This window comes from Orcinus orca, chromosome 1, assembly GCF_937001465.1.
Source record: "Orcinus orca chromosome 1, mOrcOrc1.1, whole genome shotgun sequence".
NCBI lineage: Eukaryota > Metazoa > Chordata > Mammalia > Artiodactyla > Delphinidae > Orcinus > Orcinus orca.
The window spans coordinates 183,912,199-183,938,259 of NC_064559.1; the positions used below are offsets into that span (position 1 = coordinate 183,912,199).

Here is a 26,061-nt window from a genome sequence, read left to right on the forward strand (position 1 = left end):
CTCCACCCCAGCCAGTGTCCTCTTAGGTACCCCACCAACCAGGCCCCCTCCCCTTCCTCGGACAGTGCCCCAGCCTGGCTCCCCTGCTGTCCCTCTGAGCGGCTCAGGCCAGGAGGCCAGACCCAAAGACCCGTTGCAGTCCCCCCGATCTGAGGGCTAGGGTGGGAATGGGCCCAGACTCCGGAGGTGGGTGAGGATGGGAGGCCCCATGGAGGAGTGGCCGGGCTGGTGTGTACCTTGGCGGGGGGACAGCAAAGTGGGAGGCCTTCGGAGGGCAGGCGGTAGGAGGGTGAGGGGCCATGGAGGTGGGCCCAGACCCAAAGACAGACAGCCGTGGGCCCTCCCTGCTCCTTTTCTGGGCCTGTGGAGGGTCTTTCCCACTTAGAGCTCACACACACACACACACACACACACACACACACACACACTCACACACACACTCACACCCTCACCCCAAACCCCTTCCAAACTCCCCTACTGCACTTGCTGCCTCCACTTTCTCCCCTGTGGCTGCTTCTTTGGCCTCTGCAGCCTGCCCCCTGCCCCTGCCCCTGCCCTGCACCCCAACCACCAGCCCCTAATTGCCAGTCCCAAAGGACTGAGACATCTTGACCCTGGGGGCCTCCCTGGCCTTCTAGAAACACCCTGTCTTTCTTTTCTGAGTTACTGCTCTCTTGGTTTCCCCCACCTCCCAGCCCCACCTTCTAGGTCTCCTTTGCTAACCTCTCTTCCTCTACGGGGCATGTGAATGTTAACGGTCCTCGGTTGTGGCCTGGGCACCCCTTCCCTGAGCATCCCTCCCATGGCATCAGTCACCATCTGTACACCACGGGCCCCTAATCTCTAGCTCGGAACTCTCACTTGCCTGCCGGATACATGGACGCCCACAGCAGTGTGCAACTCAGTGCATCTGACCATCCTCCTTCTGGACCACCACCTCCCCACTGCCCAATCAGAAACTTGGGCCCTGTCCTCGACACTTCCCTCTTTCTAGGTCCTTCACCCCCACAGCCAAATCCTGCCCATCCCACCTTCTTTACTCTCACATTTGACCTTTCCTTCCAGCACCCATTGTCCGCCTCATTGGACCAGCCAGGATTATTCCAGCAGCCTCCTCCGGTGTCCCTGCCTCTGTCTTCCTCCATGTGGAAGTCAGGGGGCTCTTTTAATTTATTTTTTAATTGGCGTATAGTTGTTTTACAATGTTGTGTTACTTTCTACTGTACAGCAAAGTGAAGGAGAGAGGGCTCTTTCTAAAGCACAACTCTGACCACGTCACTGCACTGCTCCAGAGTCTTCAGTGGCTCCCCATTTCCCTGAAGTGAAGTCTAACCAGCTTCTGCACCGCCTACAAGATCCCGCTGCCCGCCCCTGTGAGCACACAGGCTCACCTCCCTAAACCCAGAACGTGCGGGTCACCACCGTCCCTCCTCCCGCTTCCCCCTAAGTCTCCCCCCTACCCCACCCCACCCCCAGCCCAGTCCCTCTCAGCTAGGTCACCACTGGCAGGAAGCCTTCGCAGACTGCTCAGTTATGGGCCATCACCGCTGTGCTGCCCCTTCCCTGCCCTGAGCACACCATGGCCCTCTTCTCGGCGACAGGGTCTGGGTCTGCGTCCCCATAGACGGGTCATCCCCGAGAGCAGGGGGCTCCAGACGCAGGCACAGGGCGCGTGAGGGTGAGTGGGGACCGAGCTGCCCGGGATGTGCGTGGGGTGGGGGTTGTCTGAGTGGGTCCCCGGAGGGAGGCGGCTGTCGAGGCCGGGCTGGGCGCGGACCTTGGCGGTGCCAGTGGAAAGAAGAGGGTGGAGGCCCCGCCCGCCGCGCCCCTCCCGCCTCCCTGGCCCCCCCGCGCCGCCCGCCCACTCCGGCAGCCGCGAGGGGCGGCCGGCAGAGCGACGCGGAGCTTCGCCGGCGCGGACCCCGACGACGCCCCTGCCCGGAGCCCGCGCGCCCCGGGCCGCCCTCGAGGGCCGGGAGTGGCGCCAGGCGGCCGCCCCTGCAGGTAACGGGGCGGGGGGTGGGGGGAGGCGGCACGGCTGCCGGGCTTGGGGGCTCCGAGGGCAGGACCCGGCCTGGGCTTCCCCAAAACTGTCCGGGACAGCTGGGACAGCTGGGCCTGCGCCTCGGACTCCGAGGTGAGGACGGGATGGGGGACTGGGCCGGGGGTCGGCGCTGGTATGCGGGCGCCCATCCCGTTTCCTGCTTCCCGGGGCAGAATCCCAGATAAAGCGCCTTCCTCCCTTCCTTCCCAGAAGCGGGGGCTCCAGCTTCAGACAGTCCTGGGTGGCATCCCTGACCATGTGTCTCGGAGCAGTCACTTCACCTCCGGGAGTCTCCCTTCCCACCTGTACAATGGGGATGACAAAGCTTCCATCGCAGGATGGTGGAGCAGGGTGGAGGGAGCAGTGGCCTGAGACCCCGCTGTAGCCCCAGGCGGGGGAAACCCCTCAGCTCTCCTCTCCCCATCTCTCTCACGATTCTAGTTTGCTGGTGACCTCTCGGTTTCCCGTTTTTTCTGCTTCTGCCCCCAAGTTCCTCCTATTCTAGGTGTCCTGGCAGCACCCCCAAACTGGAGAGTGGGGTTCTGAGGAATGTCCCTGCCGGAGGCTCAGCACCTTGCCTCAGCTCAGGCCTGAGACCTGCGGGGGTGAGGGGACTGTTGCCTGGCTCAGAGGGGCCGGGGTCTGAGGGCCCCAGAACAGCCTCCCCGGGTGTCTGTCCTGGGGCTGGAGGCATAGTGGCCACATTAGTCCCCGGGCGGAGAGACACTGTTCATCCAGAGGAGCCCATGAGTTGCGAGCCGGGAAGGGCAGACCCTCTGAGTTTGCTTCTTGTGTGTATGCATGTGTGAGCCTGTCAATGTGTGCATTTGTGGGGTGTGTGGGGGAACAGTGAGTGTCTGCCAGTATGTTATTAATGCGCGCATCAGTCAGTGTGTGCTCGTGTGAGGTTCTCAGCGTGTGTGAGGACATGCTAGCCTTTTGACGCAGAAATACCACTGACCTCCCTCAGGGGACCCTGGCAACCCAGAAGTCCTTCCTCCTGTCTACCTTCAGCGTCTCTTGCTAAGGCCTGTGCCCTTGTCTGGTGGCAGGGTCCATCCCCTCCTTGGAGTGCCCTTAGCGAAGGCAACCTCCTAGGGAGCTGCCTTGGGTGTTTGGAAGATCTGGGGGCTGTGGAGCTGGGATGGCTGGAGGGTCAGGCAGTCTGGGGTTCCTCTCTGGGGACTGACCCTCACTGGCCTGAGTAGAAGGGGGGCCCTCAGGGAGCCCATTCTAGAGCCCAGAAGAGGACGTGTGGGGGGCAGCAACCTTGCACTGGGAGTTGGTGGTCTCAGTCAGGGCATAGATGTCCCCGCTGGCCTCTTGCTGGGCTGGTGAACACCAATAGACCCTTGGACACACAATCACCCCAAAACGATAATGAGGACACACCACAGACAGAGTCATGCACAGCTGCATAGCTACACTCCCTCCCACTGACAGTCATACACAGTCATACACCAGAACATGCTCTGTTGAAACACATACCACCACAGATGCTGAAACAACAGACAGCATGCGCATGCGTGCGCGCGCGCGCGCACACACACACACACACACACACACACACACCACACACACACAAACTCCTACAGACACATGGCAGGCCCTACGTGGCCCAGCCAGACGCACTCAGACAGGACAACACACACACACTCACACCAGGGTCTCTCTCTCCAGTTTCACTCTGTCCACCACAGTGAAAATGAGTTTCCGCTCTTTGGCTCAGAGGAAGTGGAAAGAAAAAGAGAGGTGAAGATATCAAACAGGGCTGTCAGCCTGAGCACCCCAACTCGCCCCCTGCTCCGGGTCTGAGCCAGACCAAAGGTTGGTTGCCCTGCTAGGACCCCAGACCACTCCAGGCCCCCCAGTGGCACGCATGCGGCTCCCCTTGTAGGAAAGTGGGGCCTCAGATGAGCCAGTCCCATCGGTGGCCTGAGGCACTTACAGAGCCGGGGTGGAAGAACCAGAGGCACAGTGGCCTCTCATACGGGGTGCAGCTGTCTCTCAGGGTGCCCGTGGAGCTACATGAAGGGGAGGAACCTTACAAGCCAAAGTGTGTGTGGGAGGAGCCATCAGGAGAAGCAGCAAAGAGGTGACTCTGGCCGCGATTTTCAGGGAGAACGAGAACTTTGACAGGTGCAGGGCGCGGTAAAGGTAAATGAGGGCATTCCAGTCAGAAGACAGAGCGTGTGCGAAGGTGTGGAGGTGGGAAGCTGCAGAGTTCTCTCTGGGGACGGTGACTACACTGTGAGAGACTGACGGGGAGGGACGACAACTACTTTGAGGTCAGATTTCCTAGGGCCTTGTTGGAGAAAGGGTGTGAGCTGCAGAGTGGTGCAAACTGGGAATCACTCTAGTTGCTCTGGGGGGAAAGGATGAAGAGGGATCTTACAGGCAAGGACACCACTTAGGAGGCTGGGCAGAGTTTGAGGAGGAAGGTGATGGGGGGCTGAGGTGGGTGGTTGCCATGGGGATGGGAGGCAGGTATAGATGGAGAGGAGTAAGGAGAGAGATTGGACAGGCCTCAGTGATGCTTGGCTGTGGGGATAGGAGAGGGCAGGCCAGGAGCCTTGTACTGGGTGACCGTGGTCTGACCCCAGAGAAGTCAGGTCAAGGGGAGATGTGGGTTTGAACACCAGGGTCTGGTATGCTTAGGTGCAGGGAGCTGAGTGTCGAGTGTGGCCATGGGTCTTGGGGCTAGTTTAGTGTCTGGGAGACCTGGGTATGTATGTTTAGAAGCCAAAGAGGGTATGTGAGGCCATATGTGTGCACACGTATGCCCAGACATCAGTTAAGGAAGTTATGGTCCCAGAAAGGGAATTCCAGGCCTGCTCTGTTCTATGGTGGCGGGGTGTAGACAGCAGATCCTGACCTTGGGAGTCAGACAGACTGGGGTTACTTTCTGCGTGACTCTGGGTAAGGGACTTCCCATCTCTGTGCCTCAGAGTCCTCATCTATAAAATGGGAATGCTAATACTTGTCACCAGGGTCCTTTTGCCTGCAGAGAGGTGAGGAGTGGTCTGAGGTCACACACGATCCGGGTGCAGTGCCAAGAACTTTCACCCAGACTTCTGATCAGAGTCTGTTACACCTCTCTGGTTGGATCCTGGGAAGAGAATGGGGAGGACCTGGCCCTGCTTCTATTCAGATTCTTGGAAAGTTCTGAATTGAGAAGTGACTGTCCCCACGCAGGCTGAGATTTCTGGCTCTTGGAGGGCAGAAGAAGTGGGTGGCAGAGGGTTACTGCCTCCTGGAGAGAGCCATGCCTGTACTGCTGGCTCATCTCCGGGATGGGATTATGGGGACTCAGAGAGGAAGTTGCCTCAGGTCACATAGCAGCCAGTGGCAGAACTGAGTCCTGAGGACAGGACCCTGGGCTCAGGCTTCCCTTCCTCTCAGAGGCCGCCCTCCCCTAGCAGGGGCCATCAGGAACCTGGCATGGAGGGAACCTTGTCATCTGAGGTTCTCTAATTTCAATTATTTCTGTCCCCCTGGGGGAGGGTAACAATAAGAGTTTATTGGGCACCTACTGTGTATCAGGGCCTGTGTTTGCGTATCTCATTTAGTCCTTGTAACACTACAGCAAGGCAAGGGTCGGTAGCCCATTTAACAGAGGGAGAAGTGGAGGCTCAGAGAGGCCCATAAACTGGCCAAGCGTCCCCTTGCTGAGTGCCAAGCTGGGATTCACTCCCAGGTCTGTGAGGATGTACAACTCATGTTCTTCCCACCGACCTCCCGGGTCACTGCCCTCTACAGGGCTTGGTTTGGCGGGGAAAGGAATGGAAACTTAGTTGAGCATCTGTCCACAGTGTGCCAGGAATTTTCATACATAAGGTACTTTTTTGAGGGACAGGGAACATGGGGAGTAGCAGTCATGAGAAGGTCAGGCCCGGAGGGGGGCCAGGACAGTGAGGGCTGGCATGGTGTTTTCTAGTATCTCAGAATGCGCTGTGGTCCTGGTGGGTCCCGTGAGGGTTGGCAACCTCTGGGAGCAAGGGGTCCCGGCCACGGGTCCCAATTCTGCCACTGGCTGTGAGCTTTCCCTGGATCTCCATAGTCCCATCCGTGATATGGGCCGGTAATGCCTGCCCGGCTCTCCTTGGAGCCTGTGGGGAGGACCGATGTAGATTGTGTGTGGGGGTCGTTTCTCCCTCCTGGAAGACCCCAGGAGGTTGACTGGTCCCCACCCCCATCCAGCATCCACTGCACTCACTAACCAGAAGCTCTCTTGTGTCTAGCCTCCTTCCCTCCCGCTGTGGCTCCTGGCCGCCACACGGCTCTGTGTGGGCCCTCCAGGCCATGCTGCCTCTGACAGGCAACCAAGGCTCAGCTCGTGGCAAACATTCTTTTCATAGTTCCTGGAGCACAGCAAATCCGGCTGCTTAGCCAGGAATGCAGAGCCCCCTCCTGCAGCGGCAGCAGGGGCTTGGGCAGGGGAGCCCCTGGAGGTCAGGCAGGACAGGGGCAAGTGGAGGACCCCGCCCAACCCACACAGACACAGACACACACAGACACACACACACACACACACACACACACACACTCTCTCTCTCTCTCTCTCTCTCTCTCTCTCTCTCTCTCTCTCTCTCTCTCTCTCTCTCTCTGTGCCTCAGCTCCAGAGAGCTGCAAGGCTGTCCTCATTATCTGGGAACTCATTCAGCTTCAGTCCAAACTGACATCGTCCGCCACCGGCCGGCTGGTGACCCTGGGCAAATGACTTCTTTCTGAGCCTCTGTTTCTTCATCTGTAAAATAGGGTTTATAATTTAACCTCAGGCTTTTGGGAGGCGTCATGGTGATGATGATGATAATGATAATAGGAAACATATATTGAATGTTCTTTATGCCAAGCACTGCTTGAAGTCGGCTACATGAAATTAACGCGTCTAATCCTCTCCAGTGCTCTGCGAAGTAAGAATTGCTCCCATGGTATTGACCAGGAAGCTGAGGCACAGACCACTGAGGTCACTGCTGGTAAGAGGCAGGGCTGGGAGAAGACTGCGAGCGGCTGGGCTCCAGAGTGGTTCTTAACCCGTCATGATGTTTTAGGCAAGACTCTTAGCCGAGGGCCAGCCCATGGTAGGGGCTCAGAAAATGGAGACTTCTCCCATGAGCCCCCCGCTGGGAGGAGCCAGCTGTTCACCTCATGGCCATCAGCATGTCAGGTTGGAAAGTTGGGATGGGGAAGCAGGCCTGGGGTCCTGGCCAATCTCCTTGGGCACCTGCGCTCGCCAAAGCTGGTGGGGGCCAGGGGGGTATAGACTGTCCCCCCCACATCTGGCCTGGGATTTAGCTGGAGGCAGGCTCTGTGCAAGGAGGAGATGTCGCCAGGGGAGGGGCTCAGGAGGAGATTAGGAAAGGCAGCTGAGGGCGGAGGTTAAGAACAGAGTCCCATTGAAGTCGGCTCAGGCACTGCCCTGGCACACTCACCCACCCCACCTTCTATTTTGTAGGACCGCGGGAGCCTTGGTCAACTGGAGTGGGCCCCTGAGGCCCGTGATAGGAGCTGCTCACTCTGTCGCCAGCTGTGCTGGCATCTGGGTTGAGGCAGCACAGGCAGGGGTGGAGGAGAAGTGGGGAGAAGTAACCGTGGCTGCAGTCTCCAGGGAGCCCAAGTATACAGGGGTTTGGCCATTTAGGGGCTGTGCAAGCCCCAAGGTTCAGATCCCAGCCCCAGTGCTTCCTGTCACCCTGGAGAATGGATGTCACCTTTCTGAGCCTCAATGCTCCTCCTCAGAGAAATGGGACAGCAATTCCCGCCTTATAGAGTTATGGGAGAGCATGATCAAAAATAATGCCTGGAGCATGCCTAGTGCTATGTCTGGTGCAGAAAATGTACTTGGGATTTTTAGCGACCATTATTATTAAGGGCTAATGGGTGGAGGGGATGGGGAGCCAGCTTTAAGCTGTGCTTGAGGTCTTTTTTTTTTTTAATTTATTTTTATTTTTGGCTGTGTTGGGTCTTCGTTGCTGCACGCGGGCTTTCTCTAGTTGTAGCGAGCAGGGGCTACTTTCGTTGTGGTGCACGGGTTTCTCATTGCGGTGGCTTCTCTTGTTGCGGAGCATGGGCTCTAGGTGCATGGGCTTCAGTAGCTGTGCCACGCGGGCTCAGTAGTTGTGGCTCGCGGGCTCTAGAGCGCAGGCTCAGTAGTTGTGGCACACGGGCTTAGCTGTTCTGCGGCATGTGGGATCTTCCCGGACCAGGGATCGAACCCATGTCCCCTGCACTGGCAGGCCGATTCTTAACCACTGCACCACCAGGGAAGTCCCTGTGCTGGAGATCTTTGATTCTGATATTTAAGGCATTTCTCAGGCTGACCCCAGCTGGCCCTTCTCATCTCAAACCATCTGTGTTTGGAGAGATTAAGAGCCCAAGCTTTGGCACCAACAGCCTAGGCTCTACCCCTCGTGAGCTGTGTGACCTTTGGCCAATTACTTAACCTCTCTGTCTCTTGGTTTCCCACTCTGTAAAAAGGAAAGACGAAGAACCTACTTCACTGGGTTGGTATGAGGATTAAATGAGATAATTCATGAGAAGAGCCCAGAACCGTGCCTGGCACATAGTAGGTGTACAATAAATGTTAGCTATGATTAGTTAGTTCGTTTATTTATTCTAAATATGTTCAGGGCATTCACATCTCCCTACCCTCACACATGGTATTCCCTTAGCCTGGACTGATCACCTCTCCCCACTACCACCCAGTTAAATCCATGTTCATCTTTCAAAAGCCCAGATCCAACATAAGTCAGTTCCCCTCCCTGAGCCTCATGGTGAGGGTGTGGGCTGGGGCCAGACAAGCTGGGGTCAAGTTGGCCAGTGAGGACCTCCCACGCAAGCTCCATCAGCCAGTCTGGGCCCTCAGAGAGAGTAGCCTCATGACCCCCCTCTGGGGTCATGGTGTCAGAGGGGCGTGGACAGAGGCAGGGCTCAGCTGAGCTGGAGAGAAGGCTTAGGAGCCGCTGGCTTCGGCATCTGGCTGCTTGTGCAGCGAGAGGGCTGGGATGTCAGAGTTTCCATGGGAGCGGGCAGAGGCAAGCAAGCAGCTGGGGGAGAGAGTGACGCAGCCGGCAGGCCTCCCTGCCAGGTGGGCTGGCTAGGCGTCCCCTCCCCATCCACCCAGGATTCATATCTGGGCTTGGACTACGGCCCCAGCTCTGCTGTGTGACCGGGACTAGGGCTTATGATAGCCAGGCATCATGGTTGAGCCAGAAATGGGGACCTGGCCATCGAGGGCTGCGGCCACATCATCTCCCCCTGCTCAACAACCCTCCATGGCTCCCCATTGCCTTCCAGAGATACACAAGCATAGCATTTAAGGCTCCCCACTAAGTCGCCCGAGGCTTCTCAGCTCATCCTTGTCGTCTCAGCCCCACAGCACTTCTGGACCGTCCCTGTATCTGCCAAGCAGCTTCCTACTGCCTGAAATTCCTTTGCTTACTGTGTCTGCCTGTCAGACTCCTACTCACCCGTCAGGATCCAGCCTTAATGTCCTTTCCTTCATGAAGTCTTCCAGGGAAACTCAAGGGAGGGCAATATTTCCTGCTCTGCACTCCCACGGCCTGGAGACCTTAGTCAATTGTGTGATGGCCACGTGTCTGATGCCTCCAGCTAATTCAGGGCAGGGCATGGGGCTGAACCATTTCTTTGTCCCAAGGCCTAGCCTCAGGTCCCCTACCTAGTACGAGCTTCCCCAGGCAGGAACCCTAGTCTATAGTAGGGGCCACCCCAGCTTAGGGCCTGACAGAGTGTAGGGACTTCTCCGGTATGGACCCTGGCCCACAGAAGGGGCTTCCTCAGCCTGGGCCCTAGGACAGGAGGAACTCCATCAAACCAGGGCCAGGTCCCCCATGGGCATTGCTAAGTGCATGGAATGAATGGAGTTGGTGAGGGGGGGACCTGGCTCCCTGAGAGGAGACTGAGGTTGGGGGCCAATGTTCCAGCAGGGGCTCCTGGTAAAAACCCATGGCAGGCGCTGGGGTGGCTGAGTTAGCGCAGGAGGCTTCGCCAGCTCCTGGCATCTTCCTCACCGTCTCCCTCTTTCATGCTCAGGCCTTGTCTCTGCTGGCACCTTCAGAGGCCCCTCCGACCTGAAAGGTGAGCTAGATTTGGGGGCAGGGCTCTCTGACATCCCCAGCTGGATGAGACCTGTGCCTGCCGCTACCTACCCTTGCTCCCTCCAGCTGCAGCAGATGCCCCTCCCAGGCTTGGGGTGGCCTAGCGGGCAGGTGACCTCAGCTCCCTCCGGCCCAACTTGGAAGCGGCTTTTTCTCATTTGTGAACTATTTCGCCCGGCTCCTTGGCGTGGCCGTGTTTGCTTGGCCTGCCCAGGTGCAGTGGCCTGGCCGCGCTCCCGCCGGGCCCGCTCCCTGCCCAGCTCAGCCCCTCCTGCCGATGCCGAAGCTGCCGCCACTGCGCGGGGAAGCCGCGAAGGCCCAGGAATCTTGGCAGGCGTCGGGAGGCAGCGGGCGGCGGGCGGCGGGTGGCGCTCCGGAAAAGGCTGCAAATGCGAAACAGAAGGCGGGGGACTGGCGGCTGAGAAGGCCCCGCCTGGCTCGCCCTGGAGCCTGGGGGTGCCTGGGTCCGGTGGCCCACCCGTGTCCGGTCTCGATCAGAAGCTCAAGGCCTCTTCTGGGAAATGAGCAATGGCACCAGCTGAGGCCTGAGCCCCCCGGCGAGGAAGGGCCGGTCTCCTGGCCACCTGCCTGAGGATACACTGTTGCCCTGGGTCCTGTCCACTGCTGGGCCTCTTCTGGTTCATCTCCCCCCGCCTGGCTGTCCCTACCTCCCTGGATGCTTTGTTGTCCCGCCGGAAGCTCCTACCCAGGGTGGTAGTGGGGTGGCTAGCCTCAGAGATGGGCAGCGGCTGGGGGTCTGGGAGGTAAACCTAGTTACCTGCAGGGAGGGAGGTTCACCGCAAGCCCCCTCCAGCCCAGAGCTGAGAAGGACCCTGGTAGAGCCACAAAGAAAAAGGGACCCTATGAGAAGCCATCTTGCAGGCTTGTCTGGAGGTGGGAGGTGGCGTTGTCAGAGGCCAGGAGCTGGAGCACACAGGCTGCAGACTGTTCCGAGTGCCAGTGTGCTGAGCCCCAGCTGGGGATGGGGTGGGGTTGGGGGAAGACATGCCCTGGAGGAGGAGCTGTTCTGCCTGAGAGAGGCACGGAAGGCTGCTTGGAGGAGGCGGCATTTGAGCTGGGTCTTAAATGAGGAATAACATGTTTGCCTGGGAGACAAAGAAAGAGGAATTCAGGCAAAGGCAGGCAGGTGCGTACAGGGAAACATCGAAAAGCTTGGGTTGTCTGGATTCAGGACGCTGTGGCTCAGGGTACAGCGGGCTCCTCTCACTCCCTGAACATGGGTGATTTCCCTAAGGGTGAGTCCATGGCCCTCACCCAGGCTGCAACAACCCTGCCGATGAAGCCCTATTTTTATCTCCAGGCAATCTCTCTCGCTCTCAAGTTTCAGAACCACAGGTTCTCTGCCTCTTAGATACTGCCCAGCCCAGAAACCCCTCAGTCTTCCTTGACGAGATTTTTGCTCTGCTCTCAGTTTGGAATATTCCACCATCACTTGCGCCTATGAGTATGTTGAACTCTCCTCTGTCCTTCAAACCTCCTTCCAATGCTGCTTTGCAAATGGAGGTCCCCTGTGGTCTGGGAGCCTCACCTGCAGAGGTGAGGGATGTTAGGACTCTTGAAGCCTGGTTGGGTAGACAAGGTGTGAAGAGGGCAGCACTCCTGTCCTGCCATCAACCTGGATGATAAGGTGTCCTCCAGGCAGCCTTGTCCCAGCCTGATCACCTCCCCCCACCTCGCCAGCTTCCAGGTTCCAGGCAGCCCTTTGACTCATGCCTGCACATTTAAATTTGAGGGGTTCAGAGTCCCAGTGGCCTGTAGGACAGTGAGCTCAGCTCATGGGCTCTGGGCCCCGCAAGTCTCCACCCAGACCTTGTGGGGCTGCTTGTGGATCGTCCACGGTGGTCAGCCCCAGACCTGACATTAACATTAAAGCCATAAGTGCTGGCCTCCTAGAGGCTCCCATCAAGTGACCCACAGCTAGAGATTTCAGAACCTGGAACTCTGACAGGATCTAGGTACAAGGAACAAGAGAGGACGGAGAGAGACAACAGAGAAAGACAGGGTCACAGAGGTGGGAAGACAAATGGGATGGCGACACAGAGATAGGAGGAGAGAGACACACCAGGAGATGCCTCAGATACACAGGCAGGTGAGGACCTGGATTCAGCGACACAGAGACACAGAGGAAGGGACACAGGTGGGCATGTCACATACCCAGAAGTAGAGAAGACAGAGTCCATAAGACTGGATTGGGGGTTTGAGGGTAAAGGAACAGGGCTGTCATGTACAGTTGTGCAGGTTGGTTACTGTTCAAGGGCACTCGGGAAAGGCAATGAGTAAGGCCTGAGTTGGCTGGAAGGAGGGGTAGCCTTTTCTAATTGTGCTAAGGCATGGTATAGGCTAGAGAGATTCCATGTAAGGAAGGAAGGGTCAGAAGTGTCAGAAGTGACGTCCAGATTTCTGGCCTGGGCAACAGGGAGTGGGGGAGAAGCAAGTAATAGGGGAGAAGGTAGTGACAGCAGTTTGGGTGGAGGTGTAGGAGGGACAGCCAGGCGAAAATGCTCAGCTCATAGTCAAACCCAGGAGTCTGGGGCTCAGGAGAGAGGTAGCTGGAAACAGATGTGGGAGTCCTTGGTGATGGGATTGGAACTGTGGGAGCTGGGGAGAGCTGGAAACTGCAGGAGAAACATCCAGAGAGAAGAGAAGAGGCCTGAGCCAGCTCCTTGGGGCAAGCCTGGGTCTGCAGAGTGGGCAGAGGGAAGGAGCAGAGAAGAATCTGAGGAAGAGCCTTTCCAGGAAGGAGGAAAGCAGGGTCACAAGGCGGGAGTCAGTGCTGGCGAGAAGGAAACACGAGGTGAGAGGGTGAGGGGTAGAGACAGTTCTTTTGAGAAGCTTGGCTGAGAAGGGCTGGAAAGAGATGAGGTGGCCAGGGGCGGGGGTGAGGCCTGTGTAGATGTGGGATGGAGAGGCTGGAGGCTGGGGGAGGCATCCACAGAGAGCGAGAGGTCCCCGAGGAAGAGGAAGAGGTGTGGAGGGGCCCGGGGCCTTGAGTGGGAGACAGGACCCCTTTCCTCTGAGACTCAGGAGAGGGGGACGGGGAAGGGCTCTCTGATCTCTGCAAGCCGGGAGAGAGGTGGGGGGGCTGGGAGGCTCAGGAACCCTGGAGAAGTCCGGAGCCACCCTGCTCAGCAGTGGGGGTGGGCATCATGCCCAGTGAGGGAGGAGGGCAGTTCCTCTGCTCCTCTCCAAGATGCATAACTCCATCCTTGTTCTGAGCAGGCTGTGTGACCCCTGCTCGGTGTCATCTCAGGGCTGGTTAGGGAAAAGGCCTAGCAGGCCAGAAATTTGACTTTAGGCAAATTCACAAGGTGCTGGCCTTTGGCGGCAAGTCACCTGAGGTTTTCAAGGGTTGGAGGAGATGTTGCTTTGCAGCAGGAGGAACTGAGGTTAGACTGAAGGGAGGACTTTCTGGCCACCGGGGTAACAGGACAAAGCTGCATGGAGGGGCTGATGGCTTAGACCATCTCAGTTAACCCTTTCACAGATGAGGACACCGAGGTTCAGAGAGGTTAAGTCACTTGCCCAAGATCACCCAGCCGGTAGGTAGCTTTGCTGAAATGGGAGTTCAGGGGCTGCTGGGACCTAGAGGGCCTTAGGGCCCCCCAGGGCTGGATCCCTGATAGGGAGAGCCTGAGCAAGAAATGCTGCTCACCTGTTGAAGTGGCAGTGACCGGGTTGGAGAGAGAGAGAGAGACAGAGAGAAATGAGTCAGGGCCAGAGACCCAGGGACAGAACAGAGCGAGGCTGGACGAGTGGGGAGGCAGGAGGCACCGGGGGAGCAAGTGGGGCAGCCGATCCCGCAGAAATGTCTCCACAACAGGAAGCGTCTCATAACATACCTGTGGTTTGGCCAGGCCCCGGGCTGCCTCAGCTCCCCGAGGCTTCCTCAGCTGCAGCCGCCCTTCTGGGGTTGGGGGCTTGGAGCAGCGGGAGCCTGCACAGGGCCGCGTTCCATCCACCCACCGGGGGTGGGGTGGGGTGAGGTGGGGGTGCTGCCAGGGCCATGCTAGCCACACCCCTGCACGGTCTGTCGGGAGCCTGCGCCCCACCCTCAGGCTCCCCTTTTTATCTGGACCTCTGATAGCTCACGTGTAAAATGGGATGGGGAGTGGGCAGGCCCTTAAATTCCATGGAATCACCTGGGCCCCCTCTGCTGGCCGCCCCCTGGGACAGGACCCTTTGAGAGGGGACTGGTGGGGAGGAGTCACTGCTGCTGATGCCCCTTCCCCCTCCCAAAGCCCTGTCCAGGGAGAGAGGGGTCTGTATTCATGCGCTTCTTCTTCCTGCTGGGGTCCATTCCCCTCCCCTCTCAATTGGTCTGAAAGACCCTGGAGCGCTACCCGCTCCCAGCCAACCCTGGAGGAGGTCCAGGCTGCCACAAAATGCTGACTTGGACAAAATGCTGTTTTACGGGGATTTGTTGAAAAGGGGGGAAATCCCCGCTAAGGACTTGCAGCTGTCCAAACACCGCGTCTACCCTGCTGCCGCCACCGCTCCATCCCTTGAATTACCGTCTCCTTTTGCATCCCATCTCCTGCCCCTGCCAGCCCAGCCCCTTCCCAGCTGCCCTGGCTCCTGCCTTCCTTCCTAAGAGGTCACCAGAGAGGGTGATGGACTGCCCAAGGTCACCCAGCAGAGCCAGGCTTGAGCCTCAGGGCCCTCTGCCAACCCCTGACACCCCTGCTTGGCCGCCATTCCTCACGGGGAGACCAGGAGGAAGCAAATGGATCACAGCTGTTCCTCCCTGTGTGCCTCTATTCCCTGCGCAGGCAGTTCTTAGCTGAAGATCCTTGATTGAGGCCACGGGAATGTCCCACCTGTTCCCATTCTAGCCAACAGATAAGCCCATCTGGCCTAGGGAGGGGGCTCCCAGGGCCGTGTGACATGTGTCTGTGCGAAGTCCTGGATGCTTCCTGGAGTGAGTTATTGGTGTGATCATTAAATCTGACGGCAAATTGAGCTCATCAAACATTTATGGAACATCTCTGTGTGCCATCCAAGTCCTGTGCTGGGCGTGGAGTCGGGGGAATGTGGCGGGGAGAGAGCAGAAGAGCCAAAGAGGGAAACAAGAGCTGTGAGGGAGACCTGCAGGTGTCAGAGGAGCCCGGGGAAAGGCATCCAGTAGGCGTCCAGGATGTCCAAGAATGAAGAAGAGTTAGGAGGTGGAGAAGCAGTAGGGTGAAATGAACGTACAGAGGCCAGAGAGCCTGCGGAGCCTGCAGTGGGGGGGGAGGGGTGGCAGTGAGCAGGGGCTCAGGGGCGCCCAGGCACCCTCGGCTCTGACGGTGGCCGGCGTTGGGGGGCAGTCCCTCCCACCTGGGCTGCCACGTCGCACCATTCCAGGGCCATCAATTCTCAGCCCCTTCTCTGGCCAAGCCCCCCACCTGGAGTGGCATAGCCACCTCCCCTCTAAGAGCTAGAGCAAGTTTTCCCTCCTCAAACCCACAGGCAGCTTGGAGCTGGAAGAGAGACTCTCTCTCTCAGTTTGCTTCTCTCTCTGTCTAGCTTGTGCTCTCTGGCGCACTCTCCCCCACTCCCTCCCCCATGGCAGTCTGTCCCAGCGGTTAAGAGCTCAGGTTCTTAACAGACCTCCGCTCAGATCCTGGCTGCCAGCTGTAGCCAGTGGGCACATCACTGTCCTTGTCCCAGCCTCAGACTCCTCACCTATAGAAAGAGGAAGCACAATAGTTCCTTTTTCCCAGGGACCTTGTGGGAGTTAAATCAAATGCAGAATATGCAGCACTTAGGCGGTGCCCAGCCAGAGGTGTGAGCTGTCATCCTCACTCAGACACCCCTCCCTCCAGAGGAAACACCGGCTCTGGGGTCCTGCAGCAGATATGCCCCACCTCCACGATGCTGGCAGTGCTGGGATGGGGCAAGTTCAGGGAGCCACAGGGTGTAGGGTGCGGATGCTTCCTGGAGATCCACCTTGCCAAGGAGGAAAGAAAAGTGGGCAGCTGGCAGGGGGCCCTGCCCCTGCCCGGGCTCCTGAGTGGACTGGGGGCTCTTCCTCTGGCGCCCGGCCTGCCTGTGCTCCTCCACAGTTCTTCCCACCCCAGACACCCTCCCAGCTGAGCCTGAGGCTGCCTGCACCCTCCATCACCCCCCCCACGCCTAGTGAGGCCTCAACTCAGCATGGGAAGGGGACCAGGGCTCCCCAGAGCCAGGGCTCTCTTGAGTCCTCCTGTGGTGGTGCCGCGACCTTGGCCTCTGGCCCACCCAGGCCAGAGCTGCTCCCTCCCCTCCCCCTGCTTCCTGCTGCGAGCTCTCCCCCTCCACCTGCTCCCCCAACCCTCTGCCCACCTACCAGGCAGAACATCCTGGCTCTGTGCTGTGTGAGCACCACCTCCACCCTAACAGCCCCCCCAGCTCGGGTGGCAAGTGCAGGACGGCCCTTCCCCTTCTACGGAGAGGACGCCTGGTGTGGTGGTTAGAGATTGGGGCTCAAGAGTCAGACTGCCTGGGTTTAGGCTCTGACAGCACCTCGGTTTCCTCATCTGTAAAACAAGGCCGACAAGCCTCGCAGGGCTGCACGGGGATGGAATGTCCAACAAACGTCAGGGCAGTGCATGGCCAGAGCTTCCATCGGCAGTAGCTGAGTGCCAGGCCTACACCCTGTGGCCTCTCGAGGCCCAGCACCAGTCATGGTGCGGATAGAGCAGGCAGCCTGTGTCGAGGGAAGGTGTTCTGGGCAAGATGCTTAGTCTAAGCTTCTGCTTCTACGTCTATAGTATAGGGGATTGTAATTGTAGGAGCTGGTGGGGGGGTCATTAAGAGGGTTAGTGATGTGAAGCTGGTGAAGCCCCGCCTGGCACGTGGGGAGCCCTTGGGTCGCAGGTGTTACTATTATGCTGGGGCTGAGGGAGGCTGAATGACCCGCCCAGGGTTACAGAGAGGTTGATGGCAGAGCTTCACCGACCTTCTCCGGAGCCCCGCGTTCGTTCCTGCAAAGCCCTGAGTGATGCTGAGTTTGGAGGAACACCGCACTGCAGCTCCAGACTCAGCCCCGCGTGCATCCCTGGGTGTGCACAGCGCGCCCGCGCTCCCTCCTGCGCCCGGGAAGGCGCAGGTGTGGAGAGGCCCCTGGGCGGGGTGAGGGGAGCCCGGAGCAGGGGTGCCAGGGCACGTGAGACTTTCCTGGGGCGTGTGAAATGCCAGGCTAGTCCACTGTGCAGATATTGATGGGTGCTTGCCGTGAGGCACTGTGATATCTCTAATCATCACAGCAGCCTTGAGAAGCAGGTGGTTAGCCTAGCTTTAAAAAAAAAATTTTTTTTTAATTTGTTTTATTTTATATTTTTGGCCACGACCAGAGACCGAACCCGGGCCCCCAGCAGTGGAAGTGCAGAGTCCTAACCACTGGACCACTAGGAGATTCCCTAGCCTAGCTTTTTCTAAAAAGAACTTTATTGAGATACAATTCACATAGCATACAATTGGTTCATTAAAGTGTACGAATCAATGTTTTTTTTAAGGTATTCACAGCATTGTGCAACCATCACAACAAGCGATTTAGAACATTTTCATCACCCCTAATAGAAGCCCTGTGCCCATTAGCAGTCACTCCCCATTTCCACTCCCCCCAGCCCTAGGCAACCACTCATCTATCTGCTTTCTGTCTCTATAGATTTACCTATTCTGAACATACAAATAGAATGAGATAATATGATTTTGTGACTGGCTTCTTCACTTGGTATAATGTTTTCAAGATTCATCTGTATTGTAGCATTTATCAGTATCTCCCTTCTTTTTATTGCTGAATGATAGTCCGTTGTGTGGATATACCACACCATCCATTCATCAGTGGGTGCACATCTGTGTTGTTTCTACTTTGTGACTGTTAGGAATAATGTCACCATGAACATTCATGTACACGTTTTTGTGTGGACGTGTTATTCCATTTTACAGATGAGGAAACTGAGGTTCACAGAGTGGAAACCTCTTGCCCAGCCTCCCCGAGCTGGTGAGCGGAGGACTCAGGCTGGCCATCCAAAGCTGGAGCCTGTGCTTCTTCCCAACCCAGGCCTTGTTCTCAGAGCTGAGCTAAATGCTGTGACAGGGCTAGATCAGGACACAGGAGTGAGGGGTTAACTCTATAGAGGAAGGGATGACAGCTTCCCTGGGCCTTGAAGGATGAGTTGGAGAGAGGAAGAACACTGCAGGCAGAGAAATAGCAGGTACAAAGGCCCAGAAGTGTGAGGCTGCCTGGTGTCTGGGGCAAAGGTATGGGGGAATGGAGAGGCAGAGAAAGGGGTGGCAGGTGATAGGCAGGCACCCACTAGGTGATTAGATTTAAAAGGCCTTGAACGCCATGCTGGGCACCAAGGACTTTTTTTTAATGTTTGTCTGCATTGGGTCTTCGTTGCTACGTGCAGGCTTTTCTCTAGTTGCGGTGAGCGGGGGCTTCTCTTTGTTGCTGTGCGTGGGCTTCTCATTGTGGTGGCTTCTCTTGTTGCAGAGTACAGGCTCCAGGTGCGCAGGCTTCACTAGTTTTGGCACACGGGCTCTAGAGCGCAGGCTCAGTAGCTGTGGTGCACGGGCTTAGCTGCTCCACTGCATGTGGGATCTCCCGGACCAGGGCTCGAACCCGTGTCCCCTGCACTGGCAGGCAGATTCTTAACCACTGTGCCACGAGGGAAGCCCTTTTTTTTTTTTTTTTTTAAATCAATTGATTTTTGGCCACACAGCTTGCGGGATTTTAGTTCCCCGACCAGGGACTGAACCTGGGCCCCTGGCAGTGAGAGCACGGAGTCCTAACCACTGGACCGCCAGGGAATTCCCACAAAGGACTTGATCCTGAAGGCAGTGGGGAGCCCCAGAAGGGCATCGACATAATGTGAGGTCAGAGAGACCTTAGTCAAATCCCAGTTCTGGGACTTCCCTGGTGTCACAGTGGTTAAGATTCCACGCTCCCAGGGCTTCCCTGGTGGCGCAGTGGCTGAGAATCCGCCTGCCAGTGCAGGGCACATGGGTTTGAGCCCTGGTCCGGGAGATCCCACATGCCGAGGAGCAACTAAGCCCGTACGCCACAACTACTGAGGCTGCACTCTAGAGCCCGCGAGCCACAACTACTGAAGCCCCCGTGCCTAGAGTCCGTGCTCGGCGCACCACACGAAGAGTAGCCCCCTCTCGCCGCAACTAGAGAAAAGCCTGCGCACAGCAACGAAGACCCAACACAGCCAAAAATAAATAAACGAATGAATTTATATGTTAAAAAAAAAAAAAGAATCCAAGCTCCCGATGCAGGGGCCTGGGTTCGATCCCTAGTCAGGGAACTAGATCCCACATGCATGCCGCAACTAAGAGTTCTCATGCCACAACTAAGGAGCCTGCCTGCTGCAACCAAGCCCCAGTGCAGCCAAAAAATAAAAATAAAAAAATCCCAGTCTGCTTCCTAGAGACCTCTGCGTTAGTTTTGTCCTCTGGAAGATGGGGATGACAATAAGAATACCTCGTTAAAGTGTTAGGAGGATTAAGTGAGCTTCCATCTCTAGAGAGCTTAGCCCCTGGCTGGCAGAGAGCCAGCCCAGCACATGGTAGTGGGTGTAATCATCAAACAGTTTCTGGCAGAGCTGTGCCAAGGTTAGAGATGCTCTGGAAGGGCATCTGGCTGCCAAGTGAATAGTTAGGGGGAGGCTACTGTCCAGGGAGGGGTCCTCGGTAGACTTGGGGGGGCGGCGATAGAGAGCTATGGGCAGGATTAGGAGAGACTCTGAGACTTTGAGAATTGCTTGTGAATAATATCTAAATCCTGATCTTTTTGTGAGTCCCTGGGCCCGGTGCCAACGTACCCATGGGCTGGCTGGCTTGATGGCCCCTCTCGTTCCTCCCTGCAGCAAAAGCCTAAGGACGCCATGCGGGGGGCTCTGACGTCCCTGTCTTCGCTGCCGCCGCCTCTGCTGCTGCTGCTGCTGCTGCTGGTGCTGGGGTGCGGGCTGAGGGCGGCCGCCAGCGGTGGAGCCGCCGGGGCAGCGGGCTACCCGCCGGTGCAGTACGTGCAGCCCATGCACAAAGGACCCGTGGGGCCGCCCTTCCGCGAGGGCAAGGGCCAATACCTGGGTGAGCACCTCCCCGCCCCGCCCCGCCCCGCCCCGGACAGTCCTGACCCCCAACTCCCTGCCTCCCGACCTCCACCAGCTCTTCCCAGGCGCCCCCGCCTCCGGCCACAGCCCCTGAATCCCCACCAAAGACTTTCCCATCTCCACTTTCTTCCTGATGCTGGTCCGGGGCGGGTGCAGAAGTGGGGTGGGGAAGTGGGGTGCCGCTGGCTGGCGGAGATGGTCTTTAGGTAGAGGGTGGGGCGGGAAGGTTTGTGGGGAAGTGGGGAGGGCGGGGCGGCTCAGATTGGCTCTAAGGAGGGATGCTGGTGCCACCTGGTGGCCACTCCACCCCGGTCAGGCAGGGATGAGAAGCTCTTAGGGAAGGCCTTGTCTGGGTGGGTTGGGTGCTAAGAGCCCTGGGTGTGGATACCGGGCAGTTCCCAAGGTGGCCACTGAACGGCCTAAATTCCATCTTCCATGAGAGCAGGGAGGGGAGGCCGGGACTGGTCTTCACGAACAGATACAGAACCTTGTCTTCTCAAGTTGCACCACACGCTGGTATGGGGAGTGGGAAGATGGGTCCCCTGTTCCCACTGTCCAGGCCCCTGACTGACCCCTTCTCTCTCTTTCTCTCTCAGAAATGCCTCTACCGCTGTTGCCAATGGACCTGAAAGGAGAGCCTGGTCCCCCAGGAAAACCTGGACCTCGGGGTCCCCCTGGCCCTCCTGGCTTCCCAGGAAAACCAGGCACTGGAAAACCAGGGCTACATGGGCAGCCTGGACCCGCTGGCCCCCCTGGCTTCTCCCGGATGGGCAAGGCTGGTCCCCCAGGGCTTCCAGGCAAGGTTGGCCCACCAGGGCAGCCAGGGCTTCGGGGGGAGCCAGGGATACGAGGGGACCAGGGCCTCCGGGGGCCCCCAGGGCCCCCTGGCCTACCTGGGCCCTCAGGCATTGCTGTCCCTGGAAAACCAGGTCCTCAGGGGGTGCCAGGGCCCCCAGGATTTGGGGGGGAGCCAGGGCCCCAGGGAGAGCCTGGGCCCCCGGGTGATCGAGGCCTCAAGGGCGAAAATGGAGTGGGCCAACCAGGGCTTCCTGGAGCCCCAGGCCAGGGGGGTGCCCCCGGACCCCCTGGTCTCCCTGGTCCAGCTGGCTTGGGCAAACCAGGTTTGGATGGGTTTCCTGGGGCCCCTGGAGATAAGGGTGAGTCTGGGCCTCCTGGGCTGCCAGGACCCAGGGGGGAGCCAGGAGCTTTGGGCCCAAAAGGGCCCCCTGGGCTGGATGGTATGGGGGTACCAGGGTCAGCAGGGGTGCCAGGGCCACAGGGCCCACGAGGGGCCAAAGGGGAGCCAGGCACCCGGGGCCCTCCTGGCCTGATAGGCCCCACTGGCTATGGGATGCCAGGGCTGCCAGGTCCCAAGGGGGACAGGGGCCCAGCTGGGGTCCCGGGGCTCTTGGGGGACAGGGGCGAGCCAGGTGAGGATGGGGAGCCGGGGGAACAGGGACCACAGGGCCTTGGGGGCCCCCCTGGACTTCCGGGGTCTGCAGGGCTACCTGGCCGACGTGGGCCCCCGGGGCCTAAGGGGGAGACGGGGCCTGGAGGACCCCCAGGAGTGCCTGGCATTCGGGGTGACCAGGGGCCTAGTGGCCTGGCTGGGAAACCTGGGCTCCCAGGAGAGAGGGGGCTTCCAGGGGCTCATGGACCTCCTGGACCGACTGGGCCCAAAGGCGAGCCAGGTTTCACGGGCCGCCCTGGAGGACCAGGGGTGGCAGGAGCCCTGGGGCAGAAGGGTGACTTGGGGCTCCCTGGGCAGCCTGGCCTGAGAGGCCCTTCTGGAATCCCAGGACTCCAAGGTCCGACTGGCCCTATCGGGCCGCAGGGTCTGCCAGGCCTGAAGGGTGAACCAGGCCTGCCGGGGGCCCCTGGAGAGGGGAAAGTGGGAGAACCTGGCATGGCTGGGCCTACAGGGCCTCCTGGGGTCCCAGGTTCCCCAGGACTCACGGGCCCTCCTGGGCCTCCCGGACCTCCCGGGCCCCCTGGTTCACCTGGGGCCTTCGATGAGACTGGCATCGCCGGCCTGCACCTGCCCAATGGCGGCGTGCAGGGAGCTGTGCTGGGCAAGGGGACCAAGCCCCGGTTTGGGCTGGGCGAGCTGTCGGCCCATGCCACGCCCGCCTTCACCGCTGTGCTCACCTCGCCCTTCCCCGCCTCAGGCATGCCTGTGAAGTTTGACCGGACCCTCTACAATGGCCACAGTGGCTACAACCCGGCCACCGGCATCTTCACCTGCCCCGTGGGCGGGGTCTACTACTTTGCTTACCACGTGCACGTCAAGGGCACCAACGTGTGGGTGGCCCTGTACAAGAACAACGTGCCAGCCACCTACACCTATGACGAGTACAAGAAGGGCTACCTGGACCAGGCGTCTGGGGGGGCCGTGCTCCAGCTGCGGCCCAACGACCAGGTCTGGGTGCAGATGCCCTCGGACCAGGCCAATGGCCTCTACTCCACCGAGTACATCCACTCCTCCTTTTCAGGATTCTTGCTGTGCCCCACATAACCCATGCTGCCCCGGCCTCCTCCTCTTTAGCGGTAGAGAGACCTTCTCACTTACAAAGAACCTCCATTTAAAGAAAAACCAAAGGCCAAACAGAGGCGGGAGCAGAGGCGGCCGCGGCCTTGGCCCGAGGAGACTGACTGGGTTTCTCCCTCCGCGCAGGCTGAGGTGGTTTCTGGAAGAAGGTGGCCTGCGTTCCTCTCCCCCGAGTGTCTGTGCAGCATCGGGGTTGTGCCCCCTCTCCTGCCCTGCCTGGCCTGCAGGCAGGGCCCCAGGACGCTCTGCCCAGCTGGTGGAGACCCCTGGCCCCCGTGAGTGCTGGGCTCCGCTGGGCGGCGAAGGATGCTACTGCTGTGCGAGTCAGAGCTGAGAGGGGGCTGAATTCCCCCACCCGTTCCCCCGGGGAGACATCTTCCCAGCCCTGCCCTTCCTGCCTGCCCGCAGATGGCCCCGCTCAAGGAGTGGGGCAGGGCCTCCCTCAGTTCTTGGCTGCCCCGCGCGGGACCTCCAGCATAAGACGGTGGGTCCCCTGAAGAGTTTTTGTTTCTCTCCAGGGGAAGGGAGAGGAGGGGGACCATCGAGGTGGCCAGTGGACACCCTGTCAGGACTGCCACCCTAGCAGTGGGGCGGTGGCATCAGGCCTGTCCCTGGCAGGTACAGGCGTGTGGCCCCTCCTTCAGGCTCCCAGGAAGTGCCGACCCCCCTTCACTGCTCAGGCTGCAGCCATGGGGAACGGTGGTTTGTGAGGGGTAGGGGCATGGGTCTGAGGCAGGATGGCAGCTCTTCACGTTCGTCTCCATCCCCCAGGCTGCCCCCACCAGCTCTGGCTCTGTTCATCATGAGGCCAGACACCCAGGCCCCTAGGGACCACCACAGGCGGGCACGAGGCAGGATGGGCAGTCAGCGAACATGAGTATTCCTCCCTTTCTCTCCTTTCACCTGCTGGGGGAGGGCTGATTTTCTCAGACAAAATTGTAAGGGATCCTTGCCACCCCCAACCCCAGTATCCCCAAGGCAGAGAGCTTCTTGTTTGCCCTCAGAACAAGGTGCACACAAGCTTGGGGATGAAGGCCACCGCCCGCTTTTTCTTAATAGCCATATGATGGGTGTGTGTCGACTACAGGGGTTAGTCTGCTGGGGCTTCTTCTTCACCCTCTGGTTCCAATTTCCTGTCCTAGGCAGGATTAGGGCCCAGGAGGATGAGGCCCTGAGAAAAAGGGTGCCAACAGGCCCGTTTGGAATGAGTTGGATGTTTCTGCCGTTTTCCCCAATCAGAGCTCCACCCTGCAGGAAACAGACAGGACCCCCTCCCATGCCCTCAGCCGCTAGTTCAAGCCGAGTGGATAGAGCTGAGGACCCAGCGTGAACCTGCTCCAGCTCTGGCCCATGCCAGCCTTCCTTCCCATGTTGAGGAAGGAGACTGGCCACTGACTTCTTTTTTTTCTTTTTTTAACATCTTTATTGGAGTATAATTGCTTTACGATGGTGTGTTAGTTTCTGCTGTATAACAAAATGAATCAGCTATACATATACATATGTCCCCATATCTCTTCCCTCTTGCATCTCCCTCCCTCCCACCCTCCCTATCCTACCACTCTAGGTGGTCACAAAGCACCGAGCTGATCTCCCTGTGCTATGCAGCTGCTTCTCACTAGCTATCTATTTTACGTTTGGTAGTGTATATATGTCCATGGCACTCTCTCACTTCATCCCAGCTTACCCTTCCCCGCCGCCCCATGTCCTCAAGTCCATTCTCTAGTAGGCCTGCGTCTTTATTCCCGTCCTGCCCCTGGGTTCTTCACGCCACTGACTCCCGACTTGTGACTCTGTGGCTCCTCAGGCCCATCGCCTGGCCACAACTTCTCCAAACAAAGCAGACCGTTTACTTGCTTTAACTTTCAAAAGGAGAGACAAAAACCCAAATCTGCCCAAGTGGCACTTCAAGAGCAGGTTGTGGCTACGGTTCCTGGTGGGTTTCTTATTCGTCGGCCCCCACGGGTACTAAGTCTCAAGTCGTACCTCGGGGAGCCATCTGCTCAGCCTCCTTCCTGGGTCAAAGCCGCTGCCATCTGACCTGTTAGGGAGGCTTCTGTGGGGCGGAAATGCATCAGGTCCTAGTGGGAGCCCAGGGCCCTGAGGAGGGTACAGGGAGCCAAAAAAAAAGAAAAAATGCTGTTTCACAGAACTGAGTTTCTGCTAAATGTCATTCCTGAAGCCTTTGGGGAGAGGTGGGTGGTGCTTCCGAAATATTTATGGGATTTCCAGGTGTCCACTTAACTGACTAGCTTTGATAAACTATGTCAGGTTTTAACAATGAAAACTACATTACCTTGTGCATTTTTATATTGATTCCTCATTTTTTTTTAAGATTAAGGTTTAAATGTTTTCCGTTAGTAATTTCATTTCTAACCTGGTATAGGAGCTTAGTTCTCTACATACCTATTATGTACCCTGTGTCACAGAAGATTCGGGGAAAAATGCACTTGGGAATCAAAGAAAATGGGACTTCTTTTTGAAAAGAAAAACAACGGTATTGACTGTATTGACACAATCTCAATAAAGCCTGTTGAATAAACAGCCCTGTGCTGAAACTGGCGTTGATTCAGAGGTGTCTCGAGCCTCTGGATTTCATGAAGCACCCAGGGAGCTCTCTGGGGCTCTTGCTCTGCACCCTCTCGAGGAGCGTGCATTCCTCCCAGCCAGGGGTTCTGTCACCACCGCATCAGAAATGCTTGATTCTCTGAAGCTGCCGAGGCTCTGCACCAAGTAAATGCCAAGAGGCATTTTAAGAAAGCAAAGTGAGGCAGTGGCTGGAGCTAGGGGAGATGGATCAAGCTTCCCTGGAACATTCCTGCAAGCTCTCAAGGGTAGTGGAGCATGACAGCTGGCTCAGGATCCCAAGGGTCAAGTTTCAACATCTGATACAAATTATGAATGAAATCAGGAATCTTTGCTCCTGTGGGCGGGGCTAGTGCCAGGCCCAACGCTGAAGGCAGGGCCAGGGGAGCTGTCCTGGGAGAAAGCACTGCCCCATAACTTGCCGTACTCTGGGAATCTGGACAGCAGACCTGAGACCAACCTGTGCCCTGAAAAATCCTGTGGTTTTCCCCAGCCTGGAAGAACCCCATCTTGGCTGAAAGCAGGCCTGTCCGACAGTCCTGAAACCTCAGGCTAGCTGCAGAGCTGGGCATGCGTCTCTCTCCACCGAGGCTGGAATATCCCTCAAGTTTGAGGGGCGGTGTCTCCTCCATTTCGAGTTTCCTTTCTTCAGAATGGATGGTGTGC

At 58.1% G+C, this 26,061-nt stretch overlaps 1 protein-coding gene across 1 annotated transcript; it reads left to right on the forward strand.

The window, feature by feature from the left end:
- The first annotated feature begins 1,860 nt into the window (after positions 1 to 1,860).
- On the forward strand, positions 1,861 to 25,119 carry COL8A2 (collagen type VIII alpha 2 chain). Its single transcript, XM_004266465.3, has 3 exons — positions 1,861 to 2,004; positions 20,019 to 20,241; positions 20,861 to 25,119. Exons 2-3 carry the CDS (start codon positions 20,037 to 20,039, stop codon positions 22,777 to 22,779), a joined length of 2,124 nt encoding a protein of 707 aa, XP_004266513.1. The 5' UTR covers positions 1,861 to 2,004; positions 20,019 to 20,036; the 3' UTR covers positions 22,780 to 25,119.
- The last annotated feature ends 942 nt before the right edge of the window (positions 25,120 to 26,061 follow it).

Excerpts from the sequence above, each read along its gene's own strand:
- COL8A2 (XM_004266465.3), top strand. The coding sequence starts at position 20,037 with ATGCGGGGGGCTCTGACGTCCCTGTCTTCGCTGCCGCCGCCTCTGCTG. Across the intron at positions 20,242-20,860 it reads GGGCAAGGGCCAATACCTGG|AAATGCCTCTACCGCTGTTG; the intron begins GTGAGCACCTCC and ends TTTCTCTCTCAG.